Here is a 17,299-nt window from a genome sequence, read left to right as displayed (position 1 = left end):
ACGGCGTCTGTGGGCGGTGCCGAGTTATTGTCCGCCGTCGCGTTCGGAAACTTGTAGCGGTGAGAGTGGTGGCCATAAGGGTTTGGGTATTGGTTAATTTTTTCGCATTGTTCACAAAAAATAAATACAACTTAGAAAAAATTTCCAAGTTAAAAAAAGTGAGTAAGAAACCAAACAGCTTTTTAATAACCGTTACAGCTGTACAAAACTCAGGCCAAAATTTAGCTTTTGGAAAACTACAAAAATTAGAAAACTATCTCACAAATCGACTAATGTTTGTTTGAAGCCTTATACAAGATATTACAGAGGAGCAGCAATGACCTGTTACTGGTTTAAACCATATCGTTATTGCGCCAAAACAAACATAAATAACGTTTATTTACGTAGGAATGCAAATAAACAATTCCTAATCGAGAAAAAAAACAATCGATACCTAATTTAGATCCAGCAAGTAGAAAAAGGAAACTTGTCTGAGAAATAAATAAAAAATCTAATAACCGTAACAACTGTACAAAACCCGGGCCAAAATTTAGCAAACTAGGAAACCAAAAAATACAAAATAAATAGAAAACCCTCTGACCAAATGACTCATGTTTTGTTTGAAGCCTCGAACAAGATATCACAAATCAGCAAGGACGGCGACATATAGAGACAGTCTCTTGTTTACCCGACCTTATCTTTTTCTCCGTATTTCTTCTGCAAAAACTTTGAACCGAGCATTTGGGTTGAGAGAGCATATTCAGTCATTATGGAGCTCATTATTGTTTTGCTCGGCGGGGAGGTATTTTATACCTACCAAATCACCAACCCGGCCAATCACCTGAATCATATATCAACCCAAAAAACATCTCAAGGCACAAAAATACAGTATATATATATATATATATATATATATATATATTTATATATAAAATAGCCAGTTTACCTCCAATGCTGTTACTAGAACACTCAAAATGCCTATATATATAAATAGATTATATATAAAATAGCCAGTTTACCTCCAGTGCTGTTAGTAGATCTTCTCTCGAATGAGACGCTGAAATGCATATACGTGCCCGTGCCAATAGCAACGGGGTCGCTGGAAACGCCACCGTTACAACAGCGACCTGTACCCGAATCATTTAGTAAAAAGAATAAAAATAAAATAACAATATCATTTACTGAAAAGATTAACGGAATCCCATATAGCTGGACGATGGACTCACATTCTGCTTGAGGCACTCTCGTGAAAAGGCGGGTATTTTGGCCGGGTTGTAAAGCATAATCGGCATAACCGGAGAATCGTTATCTCCTAGAACCTCGAAACCCATTTTCTGTAGTTCTGACCTGAAGAAGTTACTGTTTTCCCTTATGCTTCTGAGCTTCTGAGCTCCTGGCGAAATTTAAAAAAAAAAAAAAAAAAACGTCACTTGGACACTTTTCGAACATATTGAAGATGTAGATGAGATTATAGGTCATTGCATATAAATAACTTCACAAACAAACATAACACTGAGTGATAGTAAGAAGAAGAGAGTCCAAACCTCTTTCTGTACCATCCTCTCCAAGAATGACTCTAATGGCGGATATTATTTGTTCCGCGGCCGGCGGTGATATCGAAGTTGCGTAAAGATGAGCAGGACAAGTGTACTTCAAGTATTGGATTAGCTCCTGCGTATAATCTAAATCAGTTTTTTTTTTCTTTTTTCTTTTTTTGCTTACGACGTGATTGAAAGAGTTATGATAAGAAGTCGGGACATTGAAAAACAAACCTTGGATCCTGCGATATAGCCACCGCACGAGCCGAACGATTTTGTGAAAGTCCCCATCATGATATCGACATCAGCGGGGTCCACGCCTAAGAGCTCACAAACACCCCTTCCACTCTTACCCACCGCCCCGATGCTGTGGGCCTCGTCCAAATATGTATACGCCTATATAAAAAAAAAAAAAGTAAATCATGAGCAAAGATTGCTTCATTGGCTTCACACTTCATGCAATGATTTCAAGCTTTACTCTCTGGGCACATCTGAAGAGAGAATTGAGCTAGCGGAATAAATTTTTTGGTGAAAAGGTTTTTGGGGGGTGTCCCATTTTTTTTAATGGTCTCTCGGTTTTTGTGTGTGGGCTGGTCTGTATACCAGGCGTTGAGGGTTCGTTTTTCGTCCCCTATGATCCACAATTTTTGTAACCTGGCTTACGGCTTCTGTTACTACAAAGGAATTCTTGTTGTTTTTTTGAAAAAAAAAAAGAGCAAAGATCGCTTCATTTGTCCTAAAGGAATTTCTCCCTTGGTTCACAGCTCTTTCACAATTAGCATATCTTATCTTTATCTCGTTTTTACATAGTTTATTTTTTTTTTACTTTTTTCTCTTAAGTGATTCATCGTAGGAGACAAAGATAAACGTGAGATAATAAAGGAAGAAGAAAAAAAAAACCTTGTATTTCTTGCAGACTGCTATGATCTCGGGAAGCTTACAAAGCTCGCCTTCCATGCTGTAGATTCCCTCAACGATGACCATGATCTTTTTCCACGGTCTGTGAGTCCTCGGCTGTCCATCCGCAATCTGCTCTCTCAAAACCTCCTCCAAATGAGACGGCGCTGTCAGAGACAAGGAACGATATGAGAAAATCAGAGCAAAACACTCAAAATATTGCTATGTATATAGCTACTTATTATACAACTTACTGTTGTGTTGGAAGACGCGGATTGTAGCTCCAGACCCGCGCGCTCCGTTCACGATCGAGTTGTGGTTCAACGAGTCACTGATAATCAAAGAGCCCTGAAGAAAATCCATTGATGATGATAAGCTCATCACTCATTCATACTTTCGTTCATAGAATAACTAAACAAACAAACAAACAAAAAGAAGAAAGGAAAAAAAAAAAAAAAAGATTAAACCTTGCGCATGAGAACGGGAAGAATAGCGGAATTCGTGACATATCCCATTCCAAACACAATGGCGGCTGGCTTTCCCACGTAATCAGCCACGCACTTCTCCAGCTCTTCGTGCAACCGAGTCGTCCCTGCAAAAAATTTAAAAAAATTCACAAATCATTCATTCATCTACTCAATTGTGTTTTTTTTTTTTTTTTCTGCATAAATCTCTTAACGAAAAAAACTGAAAAAAAAATCACAAATCATTCATTCATCTACTCGATTGTGTTTTTTTTTCTGCATACATCTATAAAGAAAAAAAAAAATTCACAAATCATTCATCCATCAACTCAATTGTGTTTTTTTTCCTGCATAAATCTCTTAACGAAAAAAACTAAAATAAAAAAAAAGTTCACAAATCATTCATTCATCAACTCAATAATGTTTTTTTCTGCATAAATCTATAATGAACAAAATTCACATATCATTCATTCATTCATCAACTCAACTCTGTAATTTTTCCACATAAATCTAAAAAAAAAAAAAAAAAGACGAACCGGCATCGACGCGGGAGCTACAGGTGCTGGGAGAGTACGTGGCGAGGGATCGGAGTACACGCGGCGTGCAATACTCGTCCGCCGCGGCGAAGCCGAGATAGTTGTACGATCCCAAGTTCAAGCACCGACTCGAATTCTCGGTTCTCTGGAGCGTCTTGTTGTTGTCGTTCGACAATCGCTCAACGACGTCGAACCACGCGTCCGGAGCGCTGGAGATCGGACGGCCGAAACAGTCCTGGATTCGGAGGTACAGCCGCCGAATGTAGAAGTCTTCCAGCCCCAAGCATATCGGCGCGTATTCCTAAATGCACACACACACACACATATACAATTATACATATATGTATAGAGAGAGAGATAGATATCGTTGAGAATTGAGTGAGACCTGAACGCTTTTGGATTTGAACCAGTCAATGCGTCGCCGGAAAAGGTCCCGGAGTTGGCCGAAGACGAAGAGGAGAGCGTAGCTGAAGATGGTGGTTAAGGCGGTTGTGTACGGAATCGTTGTCATCTTTCTTCTCTTTCCTTTCCTTTTGAGCTTCACTCAGATCTGAATCTAAAATTTTATACTCTGCTGATCTTTCGACCGAAACTCTCTCTCGCCCTCACACTTCGTTGAATCTTCTTTTCTTTTTTTAAACATTCTTGTGCTCTTTATTTATTTTATTTCCTACGAGGACTTATATGTTTTTTTTTTTTTTTTTTTTTTTGTAACATTTTTCGAAAAAGAATTGATTGTATTTATGAAGTGTATTTATATTGAATGACTAAAATTGATAATAGTAATAGTTTAGTTATACCAATAATAAAAGGGCGGGCTAACTATCTAGCTCATATTAGACATCTCTCTTAAAATAATAGTCAAACTATTAGTTTAATTGGGTAAATAGCCCAAACTCAAACTCAACAATACAATATACCAGTTATACTCTTCTACAACAACGTCTTCATCGTCATCAACCCTAACAACTCTGTCAAATCGAAATCTGCGACTCCAAAGTTTCAACATTGTCTCTCGACTTTCGAAGACTTGAACGATATCGAGATTGACTCCGATGCTGCAGGATTTGGTTCCGCCATTGTACGGAAGCTCGAAACCCTAAGTTTCACAAACCTCTTACTCCGAACCACGCCGAGCTCGATCTGACTCGCCAGAGTGAACACGAGTCCTTTTTTTCTACCGAGAAGCCATAATCTGTTATCGTCGTCGGGACGGAGCATCGATCAGATTAATCCACATAGAGTTAATCTGATTAACCTTCACAATTAATCGGATTAACTATCTCATTATACGTGGAACTGGACTTGCGTATAATGTGATAGTTATATGTGTACCCCTAAACTTGTGAGAGTTTCTCGAATGGCACAACTAGTCAATTACCAACGCTGCCATCGGTGGCGGAGTCTGAAATTCAAGTCAGGGGTAAATTTGGAAGAAAAAAATTAAAGGGGAGTAAATTTGAAAAATCATATAAATTTTGGCTAAAATTATAAAATTGCTAAAAAATTTAAGGTAAAAATTATAATTTTTAAAAGTTCAGCGGGACGTATCAGTTCCAAAAAAAAAAAAATGACCATAGCTTATAAATTGGGACACCACAAAAATAAAAGTATTATCCCACCAATTGACTTGTGCTTGTTTGCGGCCTTATAAAAGATATTAGCTTATTTTGGCCTGTTCATCACTTAACTCATTTTTGGCGGAACGTTATAAGTAATGATCGTAATAATAAGATTCTTGTCGATGCTGTTACCGGATGTACTATTCATCCTCTGGTTGATTCAATACCGATGGGTCTTTGTTTCTGAAGCTGTGAAGAATATTGGGTTTACCACGTTTATCATGAAAGTAATTGTTATGCTGCCATTTTCACAAGATAAAAATGATACCCCGAGAGCAAAAACGACAAGAATTGGCAAAGTTCAAGACCAAACTATCGGCGTCCTAAAGCCTTTGGCAAACCAAGACTATCGGCGAAGAGAAGAATCATTGAACTATCGGCGGCCATACTATCGGCGAGGTTCAAGACCAAACTATCGGCGTCCTAAAATCTTCGGCAAAGTAAGACCATCGGCGAACTTCATGGCCGAGATTATCGGCATAAAACTATCGGCGAGCTTCATGGCCGAGACTATCGACGTGAAACTATCGGCGAGCTTCATGGCCGAGACTATCGGCATGAAACTATCGGCGAGCTTCATGGCCGAGACTATCGGCATGAAACTATCGGCATAGAACTATCGGCGTGGAACTATCGGCATCCAAGGAACACCACGGCCAAAAACAACCTCCAAGGCTCAATTGCCTCCAAAACCAACTCAAACTCCAATATGAAAAACTATAAATACCCCATCTTCATCCACTCTCAAGGTAAGACTTTCCCGACTTAAAAAATCTATGTTTCACTCCCGACTCACTATATTTTCTTCTCTCGACACTCGAGACGAGATATGCCCCCCACCTCGACTAATGTTGAGCGTCGGAGCGCGCGCCAGGGGAAACCCCTCCGCGTCCCTCTAGTTCACGTTTCTTGTCTTTTCAGGCGAAGAACACGAAGAACGCGAAGAACCCGAAGATCGTGAAGAACCCGAAGAACACGACGGACTAGAAGGACTCGTTGAACCCGAAGAACGCGAAGAACCCGAAGATCGTGAAGAACCCGAAGAACACGACGGACTCGAAGGACTCGTCGAACACGAAGAACGCGAAGAACTCGAAGGACTCGTCGAACACGAAGAACGCGAAGAACTCGACGAATCCGAAGATCGCGAAGAACCCGACGAACACGAAGGTGAACTAATCACGGAGTGACGGGAACCGGAAACCTCTTTCCGGCGAGGCAAAGACTACGAGACGAGAAGATTTCACCACACCCAACCTACGTGCGGTCATAGGGTCCGGCCCTAGACCGAACCACGGACGGTTCTAAGTGTTGACCCAAAAACGGCGTTAACAGTAATGTTGCAGCGAATGCTTTAAGCTAGTATTGGTCATTCTTTAGATAACTTATCGATTATTAATTTTTTGGACATTTCTTTAGATATTCGAAGTATAATTGTAAAATATAGCAAGGGGTATAGATATCACAAGAGTCTTGTGTAATCTATCTCCCGCTCTCTTATTTTTTTTATAAATTTGTAAGCACGGTTTTCCTCAGCCACATGAGGGTTCTGAAAAAAAAAAAAAAATCATGATTCCGTGCACGTTTAAAAAAAAAAAAGCAACAAGAATGACAAGGCCTACGCAAGCTTCAACTCAACATTTGGGCTCGGAGCAAAATCACTCATTTTGACTTCATCTCGAGCTCCAGAGTGTTTGGCTCAGCAGGGAAGTATTTTATATCCACCAGATCACCAACTCGGTTAATCACCTAAATCATATATAAACACAAAAACATTTCAAGACGCTAGTTAATCTAGTATGACAATGGTAAAGGGTAAATAGAAACCTCAAATTCCCACTTTACCTCCAATGCTTTAAGCAGATCTTCCCTCGAATGAGACGCAGAAATGCATATACGTACTCTAGCCGATAGCAGCGAGGTTGCTGGATAAGCCACGATTACAACAGCAACCTATAGCCAAGTTATTAAGGAAAAAAAAATTAAGAGTAATGATTTCATTTTACTAGAATCCAATTGAATCCGAAAACAATATGATAGAGATAGACTCACATTCTGCTTGAGGCACTCTCGCGAAAAGGCGGGCATTTTTCCCGGGTTGTAAAACATAATCGGCATAACCGGAGAGTCTTTATCTCCTAAAACATCAAAACCCATTTTATTCAGTTCTGACCTAAAGAAGTTACTGTTTTCCCTTATTCTCATGAGCTTCTGAGCTCCTGGTGGACACAAGCAAGAAGAAAATGTTAAATCATAATTCTTTTTTGGACATATTGAAGCAACATATGAGCTAATATATCATGTTACAAATAAATAAACCAACACAGAAAGTAGAAGAGAGTTTTACACCTCTATTGGTGCCATCCTCTCCGAGAATGACCTTAATGGCGGATATTATTTGCTCTACGGCCGGCGGTGATATTGATGTAGCGTAAAGATGAGCCGGACAAGTGTACTTCAAGTATTGGATTAGTTCCTAAACATAGCCTAAATCAGTTAGGTTTTTTTTTTGGGTAATTTAGCAAAATAGCCAACTTAAACGTTGAAAATTGCTAAATAGTCAAGGTTTGGTAAATATTAGGTAAATAGCCAATTTTATATATTTACAAACGTAAATATTAAGTAAATATCCACTGCCATATTAAGCCACGTAATCATTTATGGTTATTTACCTAATATTTACCAAACCTTGGGTATTTAGCAATATCAAACGTTTAAATTGGCTATTTTTCTAACTTTTTGTTTTTTTTATGCTAACGACGTGATTGTAAGAGATATATGATAAGAAGTCGGGACATTTGAAAAACAAACCTTGGATCCTGCAATATAGCCACCGCACGAGCCGAACGATTTTGTGAAAGTCCCCATCATGATATCGACATCAGCGGGGTCCACGCCTAAGAGCTCACAAACTCCCCTTCCAGTCTTACCCACCGCCCCGATGCTGTGGGCCTCGTCCAAATACGTATACGCCTATTACAAAGTGAGTCATGACCAAAGATCGCCTTGTTAAAGAAGAGAGCTAAATTCATAAGCATAAATGTTATTATAGGCAACGTGCCTCATCTATAAATAGAAAATAAGATAAACAATGGGTCTGTTTGACACATCATATGAATTGGCTATCTCATCCGAACTGTTTCATTATAAATTGAACATTTGAAATGTCATTCGGGGAAGTTACGTAAAAAGGGCATTTCAAACAGAAAACAAATAAATTAGGGGATGTTTGGTAGTTAACTAAAAAAGTTTTTGTTTTCTATTTTCTAATTTTTGTAGTTGTACTGAAAAATTATTTTTCAGTTGTTTTCAAAAAGCTATTTGGTACAGTTTTTATTTTTGTTTTTGAGAAAGTGAAAAAACTGAAAAAAGTGTTTGGTATAGTTTTCATTTTTGTTTTTGAAAGAATGAAAAGAGAAGATGAGGAAAAGGAAGAGAGAAGAGAAGAAAAAAATTTCCAAAAACACATTTTATTTGTTTTCAGTTTTCTTTACTCTTTTACAAAACAACTTCAAAATTTTTTGAAAATTTTTTCCAAAAACTTAAACCAAACATGTTTTCAATTTTTGTTTTCAATTTTTTCCACTCAAAAACTAAAAAATTGTTTTTGAGAGGAATACCAAACACACCCTTAGCGTTTGGTTTGATTATCACTATCTAAACAGTATATGATGTAAGTGATGTAAAAATTAAAACTCGTGTTATGGAGAAAATTACTTGTAATAAGCCACTCAAGTTCGAAAAAAAAGGGATGTTTTTACTTATTCTCTGAGCGATTCATCGTAGGAGATGAATATAAACAAGATAATAGAAGAAGAAAAAACAAACCTTATATTTCTTGCAGACTGCTATGATCTCGGGAAGCTTACAAAGCTCGCCTTCCATGCTGTAGATTCCCTCAACGATGACCATGATCTTTTTCCACGGTCTGTGAGTCCTCGGCTGTCCATCCACAATCTGCTCTCTCAAAACCTCTTCCAAGTGAGACGGCGCTACCAAAAACAAGGAACGAGGGACGATATAAGCTCAGCAAAGAAGAGAAAACCACCCAAAATATATATACAGCTTCTTATAATCAACTAACTATTGTGTTGGAATACACGGATCGTAGCCCCAGACCCGCGCGCTCCGTTCACAATCGAGTTGTGGTTCAACGAGTCACTAATAATCAACGAGCCCTGCAAAATCCTTGACGATGAGCGCTTCGCAAATTTATTCAAATAACAAAAGGAAAATGAAAGCTTATGGTATGAACCGATATTTTATTATGAGCCTTAAGCACTGCTTAAATAGGCGAGATACAATCAGTTACAACCTAGGAAATCTCGGAAAAAATAAGCTAACTAATGCTAGAATATCTCACTAACTAAATATAGAATATTCACAATAACAGCTCCTATTCTACCGAGTAAATGCAGAATATTTACAACATTAATTACAGATTTCTTCACTCCCCCTCAAGTTGGCAAGTATATATCAAACATGCCTAACTTGGAAATCATCTTCTCAAACACTGGTCGAAAAAGTCCCTTTGTGAGGATGTCTGCAGTCTGATCGGCTGTTCCCACAAAAGGAATACAAATGATGCCAGCATCTAGATTCTCCTTTATGAAATGTCGGTCCACTTCAACATGTTTTGTACGATCGTGTTGAACAGGATTATGAGCAATGCTTATTGCTGCTTTGTTGTCGCAAAACAGCTTCATTGGTAGGTCAATCTCCATCTTCAATTCCTCAAGCACTCTTCTTATCCATAGTAGCTCGCATACGCCATTAGCCATCGACCGATACTCTGCCTCAGCACTGCTTCTTGCCACCACGCCTTGTTTCTTGCTTCTCCACGTCACGAGGTTACCCCATACGTATGTACAATACCCAGAAGTGGATCTTCTATCCACATCGGATCCTGCATAGTCAGCATCTGTGAAGGCTTCTACTTCTTTCTTCCCTCCTTTTCTGAACAAGAGACCTTTTCCGGGGCAGCTCTTCAGGTAGCGTAGTATCCGGTTTGCAGCTTCAAGATGTTCCTCGAAAGGGCAGTGCATGAACTGACTTATCATGCTCACAGCAAAGGCAATGTCCGGCCTTGTGTGTGATAAGTATATAAGCCTGCCCACTAGTCGTTGGTACTGCTGTGTATTGACAGGAACTCCCTTCTTGATATTCCCCAGCTTCAGGTTTGGATCTATCGGAGTGTCGGCCGGTTTACACGCACTCATTCCAGTATCTTGAAGCAAATCAAGAATGTACTTCCTCTGTGACACCGCAATTCCTTCTTTGGACCGAGCGATCTCCATTCCCAGAAAATATCGCATTTCTCCTAAGTCCTTTACTTCGAATTCAGTGGCAAGCTTCATCTTCAATTTCTCCATCTCTTTCAGATCATTTCCTGTAAGAATTATGTCATCCACATAAACAATCAAAATTGACATTTTACCGTCATTTGAGTGTTTAATGAAGAGGGTATGATCTGATTGAGATTGCTTGTAGTCTTGTCGTTTCACGAATTGAGTGAACCTGTCAAACCAGGCTCTTGGAGATTGTTTAAGCCCATACAATGCCTTCTCTAATCTGCAAACATTAGAGCCGAATTTCTCCTCGAATCCCGGAGGGGGACTCATGTAGACTTCTTCCTCAAGCTTCCCGTTAAGGAAAGCATTCTTCACGTCCAGCTGTCTGAGAGACCAGTCCAGGTTTGCAGCAATAGAGAGCAAAATCCTTACTGTGTTTAACTTTGCAACCGGAGCAAATGTCTCCATGTAGTCGATGCCATAGGTTTGCGTATAGCCCTTAGCAACCAACCTTGCTTTGTAGCGTTCTAGGCTCCCATCGGCATTGAACTTTGGTGTGAACACCCATCGGCAGCCTACAATCGGTTTCCCTTGAGGCAGCCCTTCAACCTTCCATGTTTGATTCTTCGCAAGAGCATTCATTTCTTCCATTACAGCCACCCTCCATTTCGGTTCAGATAAGGCTTCCTGAATAGTTTTAGGGACAACAATGGAGGACACATTTGTGGTAAAGGCATTGAAAGACATGGATAGACGATGGTTAGAGACATAGTTGGACATTGGATATATGGGATGCATGGTGCAAGATCTTTTTTCTTTTCTCAAGGCTATAGGGATATCGGAGTCAGAGTCTACCTTTTCCTTACCTTTTTCAGAAACTTCCACCGGTTCGGGTTCATGGTTGGCTGAGGGAGCAGTGATGTTCTCTATCTCTTGATTCATGATCCTCTTTGTATAAAATTTGTCATACGGACTTAGTAGTTTCTTATTTTTTATTTCTCCGGGATTGTGAGGTGGTTCTTGACTTGTATCTATAGAAACATCAATTTTATCTATAGAGACATTTTCTTCAAAATTTTTATCCAAAACATGATCAATACTCGGATTAGGTATATTTTCAGATTCAATTCCAACCCTATTATCACCAATTTCATCAATTTTAAGAAAATCTAGGCCTAAACTATTTGTAGTGTCTTCATTTTGTTTCTCCCCCTGAAGATCACTACTAAAAAAGGCTTCATTTTCAAAAAAGACAACATCCATGGTAATAAACATTTTTCGAGTCATAGGATCAAAACATTTATATCCTTTTTGTGTAGGTGGAACACCTAAGAAAACACATTTTTTCCCTTTTGGATCAAGTTTACTTGCGGTCCTATCAGGATTTTTTATAAAAACCGTGCATCCAAAAATTTTTAATGGCAAGGAGTTTATGGTACGAGAGTTAGGAAAATATTTTGAAAACACATCAATAGGAGTTTTAAAATCCAAAATTTTTGAAGGCATGCGATTTATAAGATATGTTGCATGAAGAAGGGCATCTCCCCAAAGATATTTGGGTATTTTTGCTGAAAACATAATAGATCTTGTTACCTCGAGAAGATGCCTGTTTTTTCTTTTCGCTATGCCATTTTGAGCTGGAGTGTCAGTACAAGAACTTTGATGAATGACACCGTTCTCTTCAAAAAAAATTTGTAAAGTTTTCGCAAAATACTCTCGACCATTATCACTTCTTATCATTTTAATTTGTGCACTATATTGAGTTTGTACCATATTAAAAAAGGTTTTAAAAATGGTTTCAACCTCATTTTTTTTCTTTAAGCAAGTAAACCCAACTTATCCTAGTGTGATCATCAATAATCGTCATAAACCACCTCTTTTCTTTTAATGTAGATACACGAGAAGGTCCCCAAATATCACTATGAATTAGTGAAAATGGAGATGTAGGTGTATAAAGCCGTGTAGGATAATGATTTTTGTGATGTTTAGCTAAAGCACATATATCACAATGAAATGAAGAAGGATCTTTATTTAAAAAAAGAGTAGGATACAACCTTTTTAAATATGAAAAACTAGGATGTCCTAGTCTAAAATGCATCAAATACACTTCTTTATTATTCATCGGAAAAGAAAAAATTTGAAAACAAGAAGTCTTTTGACCTATTTTATTCACGTCCGATCCTTCTTTAAGATAATAGAGACCATCATGTTCCTCAGCACTGCCAATCATCCTCCCCGTTGTTAATTCCTGAAAAACACAAGAATCAGGTAAGAAGATAGCACGACAATTTAGCTCTTTTGTGATTTGTTTTACTGACACGAGGTTACAGGCTAAACTTGGAACATGAAGGACTTTAGATAGAGAGATATTTGATATTTTTACACTTCCTATTCCTGCAATTGGTGTAAGAGTACCATTTGCAACTTTAACTTTTTTATTCCCTGCACAAGGTTTATAGGATAGAAAAAGGCAAGAATTTCCGGTCATGTGATCTGTTGCACCTGAATCAATTACCCAAATATTATTTTCTTTTGAGCATAAAAATGTAGATAGGGAACCTGCGAAGGAACACGAGGGAATATCAGAGTTTGAAGCTTTTTGAGAGAGTTGGAGGAGTTTTAGAATCTGGTGTATCTGAGCCTTGGTGAAAGGTGGCTGTTCGGGTTGAACAGATTGCTCTTGAGAGGAGTCGGCCATGTTAGCTTGTAAGGCTCTTTCCTTCTTCGTTTTGTATCCGGCCGGTTTGCCATGTATCTTCCAACAAGTCTCCTTTGTGTGCCAATATTTCTTGCAATGGTCACACCACGGCTTCTTCTTCTCCTCGTTTTCTCGGGTAAACAAGGCTGATGTCTCTGTTGTCCGATCAGCAGCTTCTCCACTACCACGCATGATCTTCCTCCTGTTCTCTTCAATTCTGACTTCCGAGAAGACTTCTCGGATTGAGGGCAGCGGTCGTCTCCCGAGAATTCTTCCCTTTACTTCATCAAGATCTCGATTTACACCTGCTAAAAACACATACACACGGTCATTTTCTTCCCTCTTCTTCTGTTTGGCACAATCGGCTGCACTCTCCCAGGTATCTTCATTGTATTGATCCAATTCCTGCCATAGCGCAACCATCTCGTTGTAGTAGGTTGTCACATCTCGACCAACCTGCCTGGATTGCCATAGCTTTGTCTTCAACTCGAAGACCTGCGAAGCATTCTCTCGATCAGAGTATGTTTCTCTGACCGAGTCCCATACCTCTTTGGCGGTCTTCAAGAACATATGCGGTTTGGCTATTGAGGCCTCCATCGAATTGAGCAGCCACGCCATAACCAATGAGTTCTCTGACCTCCAGATGGTATATCCTTCATCTCCCACCTTCGGCTGCTTGACTTCACCTGTTAGGTATCCAAGCCTTCCTTTTCCGTCAATGGCAAGCTTCACGGATTGGGCCCACTCCAAGAAATTCTGTCCAGTTAATCTATGCCCTGTGATGAGCATAGACGAATGGACTGTTGATGGTTGGGAAATTTCCATGGAGGAAGAGGAAGGAGTGTTTTGTGTTTTACTGTTTATCGGTTTTTCCATAAGGGAATCGCTCTGATACCATGAAAGCTTATGGTATGAACCGATATTTTATTATGAGCCTTAAGCACTGCTTAAATAGGCGAGATACAATCAGTTACAACCTAGGAAATCTCGGAAAAAATAAGCTAACTAATGCTAGAATATCTCACTAACTAAATATAGAATATTCACAATAACAGCTCCTATTCTACCGAGTAAATGCAGAATATTTACAACATTAATTACAGATTTCTTCAGAAAAAAAAAAAGATGAAACCTTTCGCATGAGAACGGGAAGAATAGCGGAATTTGTGACGTATCCCATTCCGAACACAATGGCGGCCGCCTTCCCAACGTAATCGGCTACGCACTTCTCGAGCTCTTCGTGCAATGCCGTCGTCCCTGCAAATTCCACCCCCATAAAAATCAAAATCATTGACTCAATATGTTTTTTTTTTCTTTTTTTTTAATATTAGAAAGAAAAAAAAAAGATGGACCGGCGTCGACGCGAGAACTGCATGTGCTGGGAGAGTATTTGGCGAGGGATTGGACGACGCGCGGCGTGCAATACTCGTCGGCGGCGGCGAAACCGAGGTAGTTGTACGATCCCAAGTTCAAGCACCGGCTCGAATTTTCGGTTCGTTGGAGCGTCTTGTTGTTGTCGTTTGACGATCGCTCCACGACGTCGAACCAAGCGTCTGGGGCGCTAGATATTGGCCGGCCCCAGCAGTCTTGGCCGCGGGGGAGGATCCGCCGAATGTAGAAGTCTTCCAGGCCCATGCAGATCGGAGCGTATCCCTAGTTATGATTGGTATGCAAATACAATAAGGGATTTATATATATATAGCCATATGAAAACTCATGTTTTTTAATATAGCTAATTTTTTATAAATTTTACGTAAATAGTCACGAGGTTTTATTAACAAAGCCAAAATGATATTGATAATCGTAAATAGTCGTTAATAATTGTAAATAGTCATTAGACTCCAAGGACATGAATGGAATGTTAAAAACTCTCAAACAATGATACATCGCTATAATGACTATTTACTTAAAATTTACAATGTTGGTTTTTTTAGCAAATCTCTAAATTTGGTGGTTTAGTAAATATTTTCATCATTTAATTCTTGATGTATTATATATATATATATATATATATATATATATATATATATATATATATTAATACTCTAATATGATCTCTAAAAAGATAAAATCTTGAGCAAGTGGAGCGAATTGTTAGAAATGAGGATATGTGAAAGTATCATGGTGTTGCATATCTAAATCAATTGGTGATGAGATGATTAACTCATGATATTTATAAATCTTATTAGTTCTCATTTTATTTTTCACGTGGGATTCCTTACATATCTCTTCAAGATGATGGTTTTTTAAATAATGGCTTCATTATCTTGGGTCGAATCTCAAAGAATTCGATCGAATACTTGTTTGAGCTTCATGAGCTCTGATACAATATGAAAGCATTATGGGTAATTCACGATCTTCATAAATCTTGTTAGTTCTCATCTTCTTTTCCTCGTGAAATTCTTAACAGGATAAACAACGAATTTTACTTCGATCGAGACAAGCAATATTGGCGGCGAGGTGCAAAAGAACTTGGAAATAGCATTTGTGTTTTTGCTTTGGGCGAGACAGTCTTTAAAAAGGCGTATCGCATGCTTTTACTTTGGCCAAGACAAATAACATTGAGGCTGAAATTTTAACATATAATAATTTTGTTTTTTTGGGATTTTAATGGTAGGCCCAAATGAAAAAGGATTATACCACAAGCATGACATTCTCAATCATTTTGGACTAAAATCCAATAAGTCTATTTTAATTCAAAAGTATAATTACCCATTTTATATATTTACATTTTTAACTTTTTTCTTTTCTTTCTCTCTTTTCTCATTCAATCCACTTCCTTCCTCTCTCTCATTTAAAGATTTTTGTTTTTTGTTTTTTTTCATTTGAAGAAGAATATGAGAATTCGTTTAAAGATTTATTGACATCTTTGTCAATATATTGATATGAATGTCAATAAATCTTGAAAGATTCTTGGAATTTCTTTGAAGATTTATTGACATCTTTGTCAATATATTTTTGGATGTCAATAAATCTTCAAACGAATTCCAGATTCTTCAAACGAAGAATCGTCGACAAATACACTTTTTATTTGACTGAGACCGACAAAAAATTTCAGGCGTAGGAAAGGAGAGAGCGTCAGGGAGGCCAGCTACATCGGGGACATTGGTGTACGTCTACCTACCTCTATTTTTGGGTCTAGCTACAACGGGAACAACGTAGTTGGAGTCGGATTATGGCTATAGGCGTGTATTGGTGGAAGTTTGACGGTGGACTACGTCAAAGATCTATTTTCATTGGACTTATAGCTTCGGAATCATGATAACAAAGTATAATAATTAGAAGAGAGTAGTTTGGTTACAAGGATTTTAGTAATACTATATGCATGCAAATGTAATATTGAGAATTCAATTAGACCTGATCACTGTTGGATTTGAACCAATCCATGATTCGCCGGAAAAAGTCCCGGAGTTGGCCAAAGGCGAAGAGGATGACATATAAGCAGATGCCACTTAAGGTAGTTGTGTAAGGAATCGATCTCATCTCTTTCCCTTCTTTCTCTTAGCTACACTCTGATCTGAATGTTTAATTTAAATTCGGGTAATTTTTCAACCGAAACTCTCTCTCTCTCTCTCTCTCTCTCTCTCTCTCTCTCTCTCTCTCTCTCTCTCTCTCTCTCTCTCTCTCTCTCTCTCTCTCTCTCTCTCTCCAGCCTTCCTCTTTTTAAACATTCTTCAGCTCTTTATTTTTTTGAGTTTTTGTTTTCTGACCGACTAATATCCTCTTATTTATCATCCAAGCAACCTTTTCACAAATAAAGTTAATTGTATTTATTCAAGTAAAACAATGGTATAGATTTTTCCTTAGGTGTTTAGTATAATTGACGAAAAAAATGGATATGTATAGATTATTGCCGTTATCTAGTTATTTTCATAATTTTATTCTTAAAATAAGTAATTGTATAGTTATGTCTTTGAATTTCTTTTTTCTTCGACTCTGCTTTGCATTAATTGAAGTATAAAACTCTGTAATGCCTATATTAGCCAATTGAAAATAACTTGCAAAATAACTAAGGTTCATAATTTGGTATAATTTTCTATCTAAAATTAGTGAAAAAGCCAAAATCACAAAAATGTGAAAGTGCTGTGATTAACTTTTTTAAAAGTGGTAAATTACTTATATACAATGTCAAAATTTTTGACAATGTCTATTTTTTTTTGCGTTTTGACAATGTGATTTTGACTATTTTTGCTAAAAATTCAAAATTTTAACTATTTTACTAATCAATAAGTTTCGAATTCGAACGACTATTTTATATAATGTTATCTATTAAT

General features: G+C 38.1%; 2 protein-coding genes across 2 annotated transcripts; both read right to left on the bottom strand.

Moving 5' to 3' along the window:
- Nucleotides 1–243: 243 nt before the first annotated feature.
- Nucleotides 244–4,090, bottom strand: LOC149394444 (long chain base biosynthesis protein 2a). Its single transcript, XM_089618353.1, has 10 exons — nucleotides 3,800–4,090; nucleotides 3,415–3,715; nucleotides 2,882–3,006; nucleotides 2,669–2,762; nucleotides 2,418–2,581; nucleotides 1,752–1,913; nucleotides 1,524–1,650; nucleotides 1,206–1,372; nucleotides 999–1,106; nucleotides 244–820 (listed from the first exon to the last, which is right to left on the bottom strand). Exons 1-10 carry the CDS (start codon nucleotides 3,923–3,925, stop codon nucleotides 740–742), a joined length of 1,455 nt encoding a protein of 484 aa, XP_089474479.1. The 5' UTR covers nucleotides 3,926–4,090; the 3' UTR covers nucleotides 244–739.
- A 2,440-nt stretch (nucleotides 4,091–6,530) lies between these two features.
- On the bottom strand, nucleotides 6,531–16,624 carry LOC149394443 (long chain base biosynthesis protein 2a-like). The gene is made up of 10 exons (XM_089617392.1): nucleotides 16,383–16,624; nucleotides 14,378–14,678; nucleotides 14,158–14,282; nucleotides 9,121–9,214; nucleotides 8,865–9,028; nucleotides 7,848–8,009; nucleotides 7,386–7,512; nucleotides 7,089–7,255; nucleotides 6,882–6,989; nucleotides 6,531–6,785 (listed from the first exon to the last, which is right to left on the bottom strand). The coding sequence occupies exons 1-10, from the start codon at nucleotides 16,506–16,508 to the stop codon at nucleotides 6,699–6,701; spliced, it is 1,461 nt and encodes a 486-aa protein (XP_089473518.1). The 5' UTR covers nucleotides 16,509–16,624; the 3' UTR covers nucleotides 6,531–6,698.
- Between the last annotated feature and the right edge of the window lie 675 nt (nucleotides 16,625–17,299).

Source organism: Urtica dioica, chromosome 6, assembly GCF_054948205.1.
Source record: "Urtica dioica subsp. dioica isolate 48M chromosome 6, U.dioica_male_clone48M_v1_H2, whole genome shotgun sequence".
Classification (NCBI taxonomy): Eukaryota; Viridiplantae; Streptophyta; class Magnoliopsida; order Rosales; family Urticaceae; genus Urtica; species Urtica dioica.
The sequence above is the reverse complement of the archived record's forward strand: the minus strand, read 5'-3'. Positions and strand labels throughout refer to the sequence as shown.

What these genes read in the sequence shown, in the direction of transcription:
- LOC149394444 (XM_089618353.1), bottom strand. Translation starts at nt 3,925, where the DNA reads ATGACAACGATTCCGTACACAACCGCCTTAACCACCATCTTCAGCTAC. An exon ending in CAGTCTGCAAGAAATACAAG is followed by an intron (nt 1,914 to 2,417) that starts GTTTTTTTTTTC and finishes TTTTTTATATAG; the next exon opens with GCGTATACATATTTGGACGA. An exon ending in GCTATATCGCAGGATCCAAG is followed by an intron (nt 1,651 to 1,751) that starts GTTTGTTTTTCA and finishes GATTATACGCAG; the next exon opens with GAGCTAATCCAATACTTGAA.
- LOC149394443 (XM_089617392.1), bottom strand. Translation starts at nt 16,508, where the DNA reads ATGAGATCGATTCCTTACACAACTACCTTAAGTGGCATCTGCTTATAT. An exon ending in TCAAATCCAACAGTGATCAG is followed by an intron (nt 14,679 to 16,382) that starts GTCTAATTGAAT and finishes AATCATAACTAG; the next exon opens with GGATACGCTCCGATCTGCAT. An exon ending in CAGTTCTCGCGTCGACGCCG is followed by an intron (nt 14,283 to 14,377) that starts GTCCATCTTTTT and finishes TGGAATTTGCAG; the next exon opens with GGACGACGGCATTGCACGAA.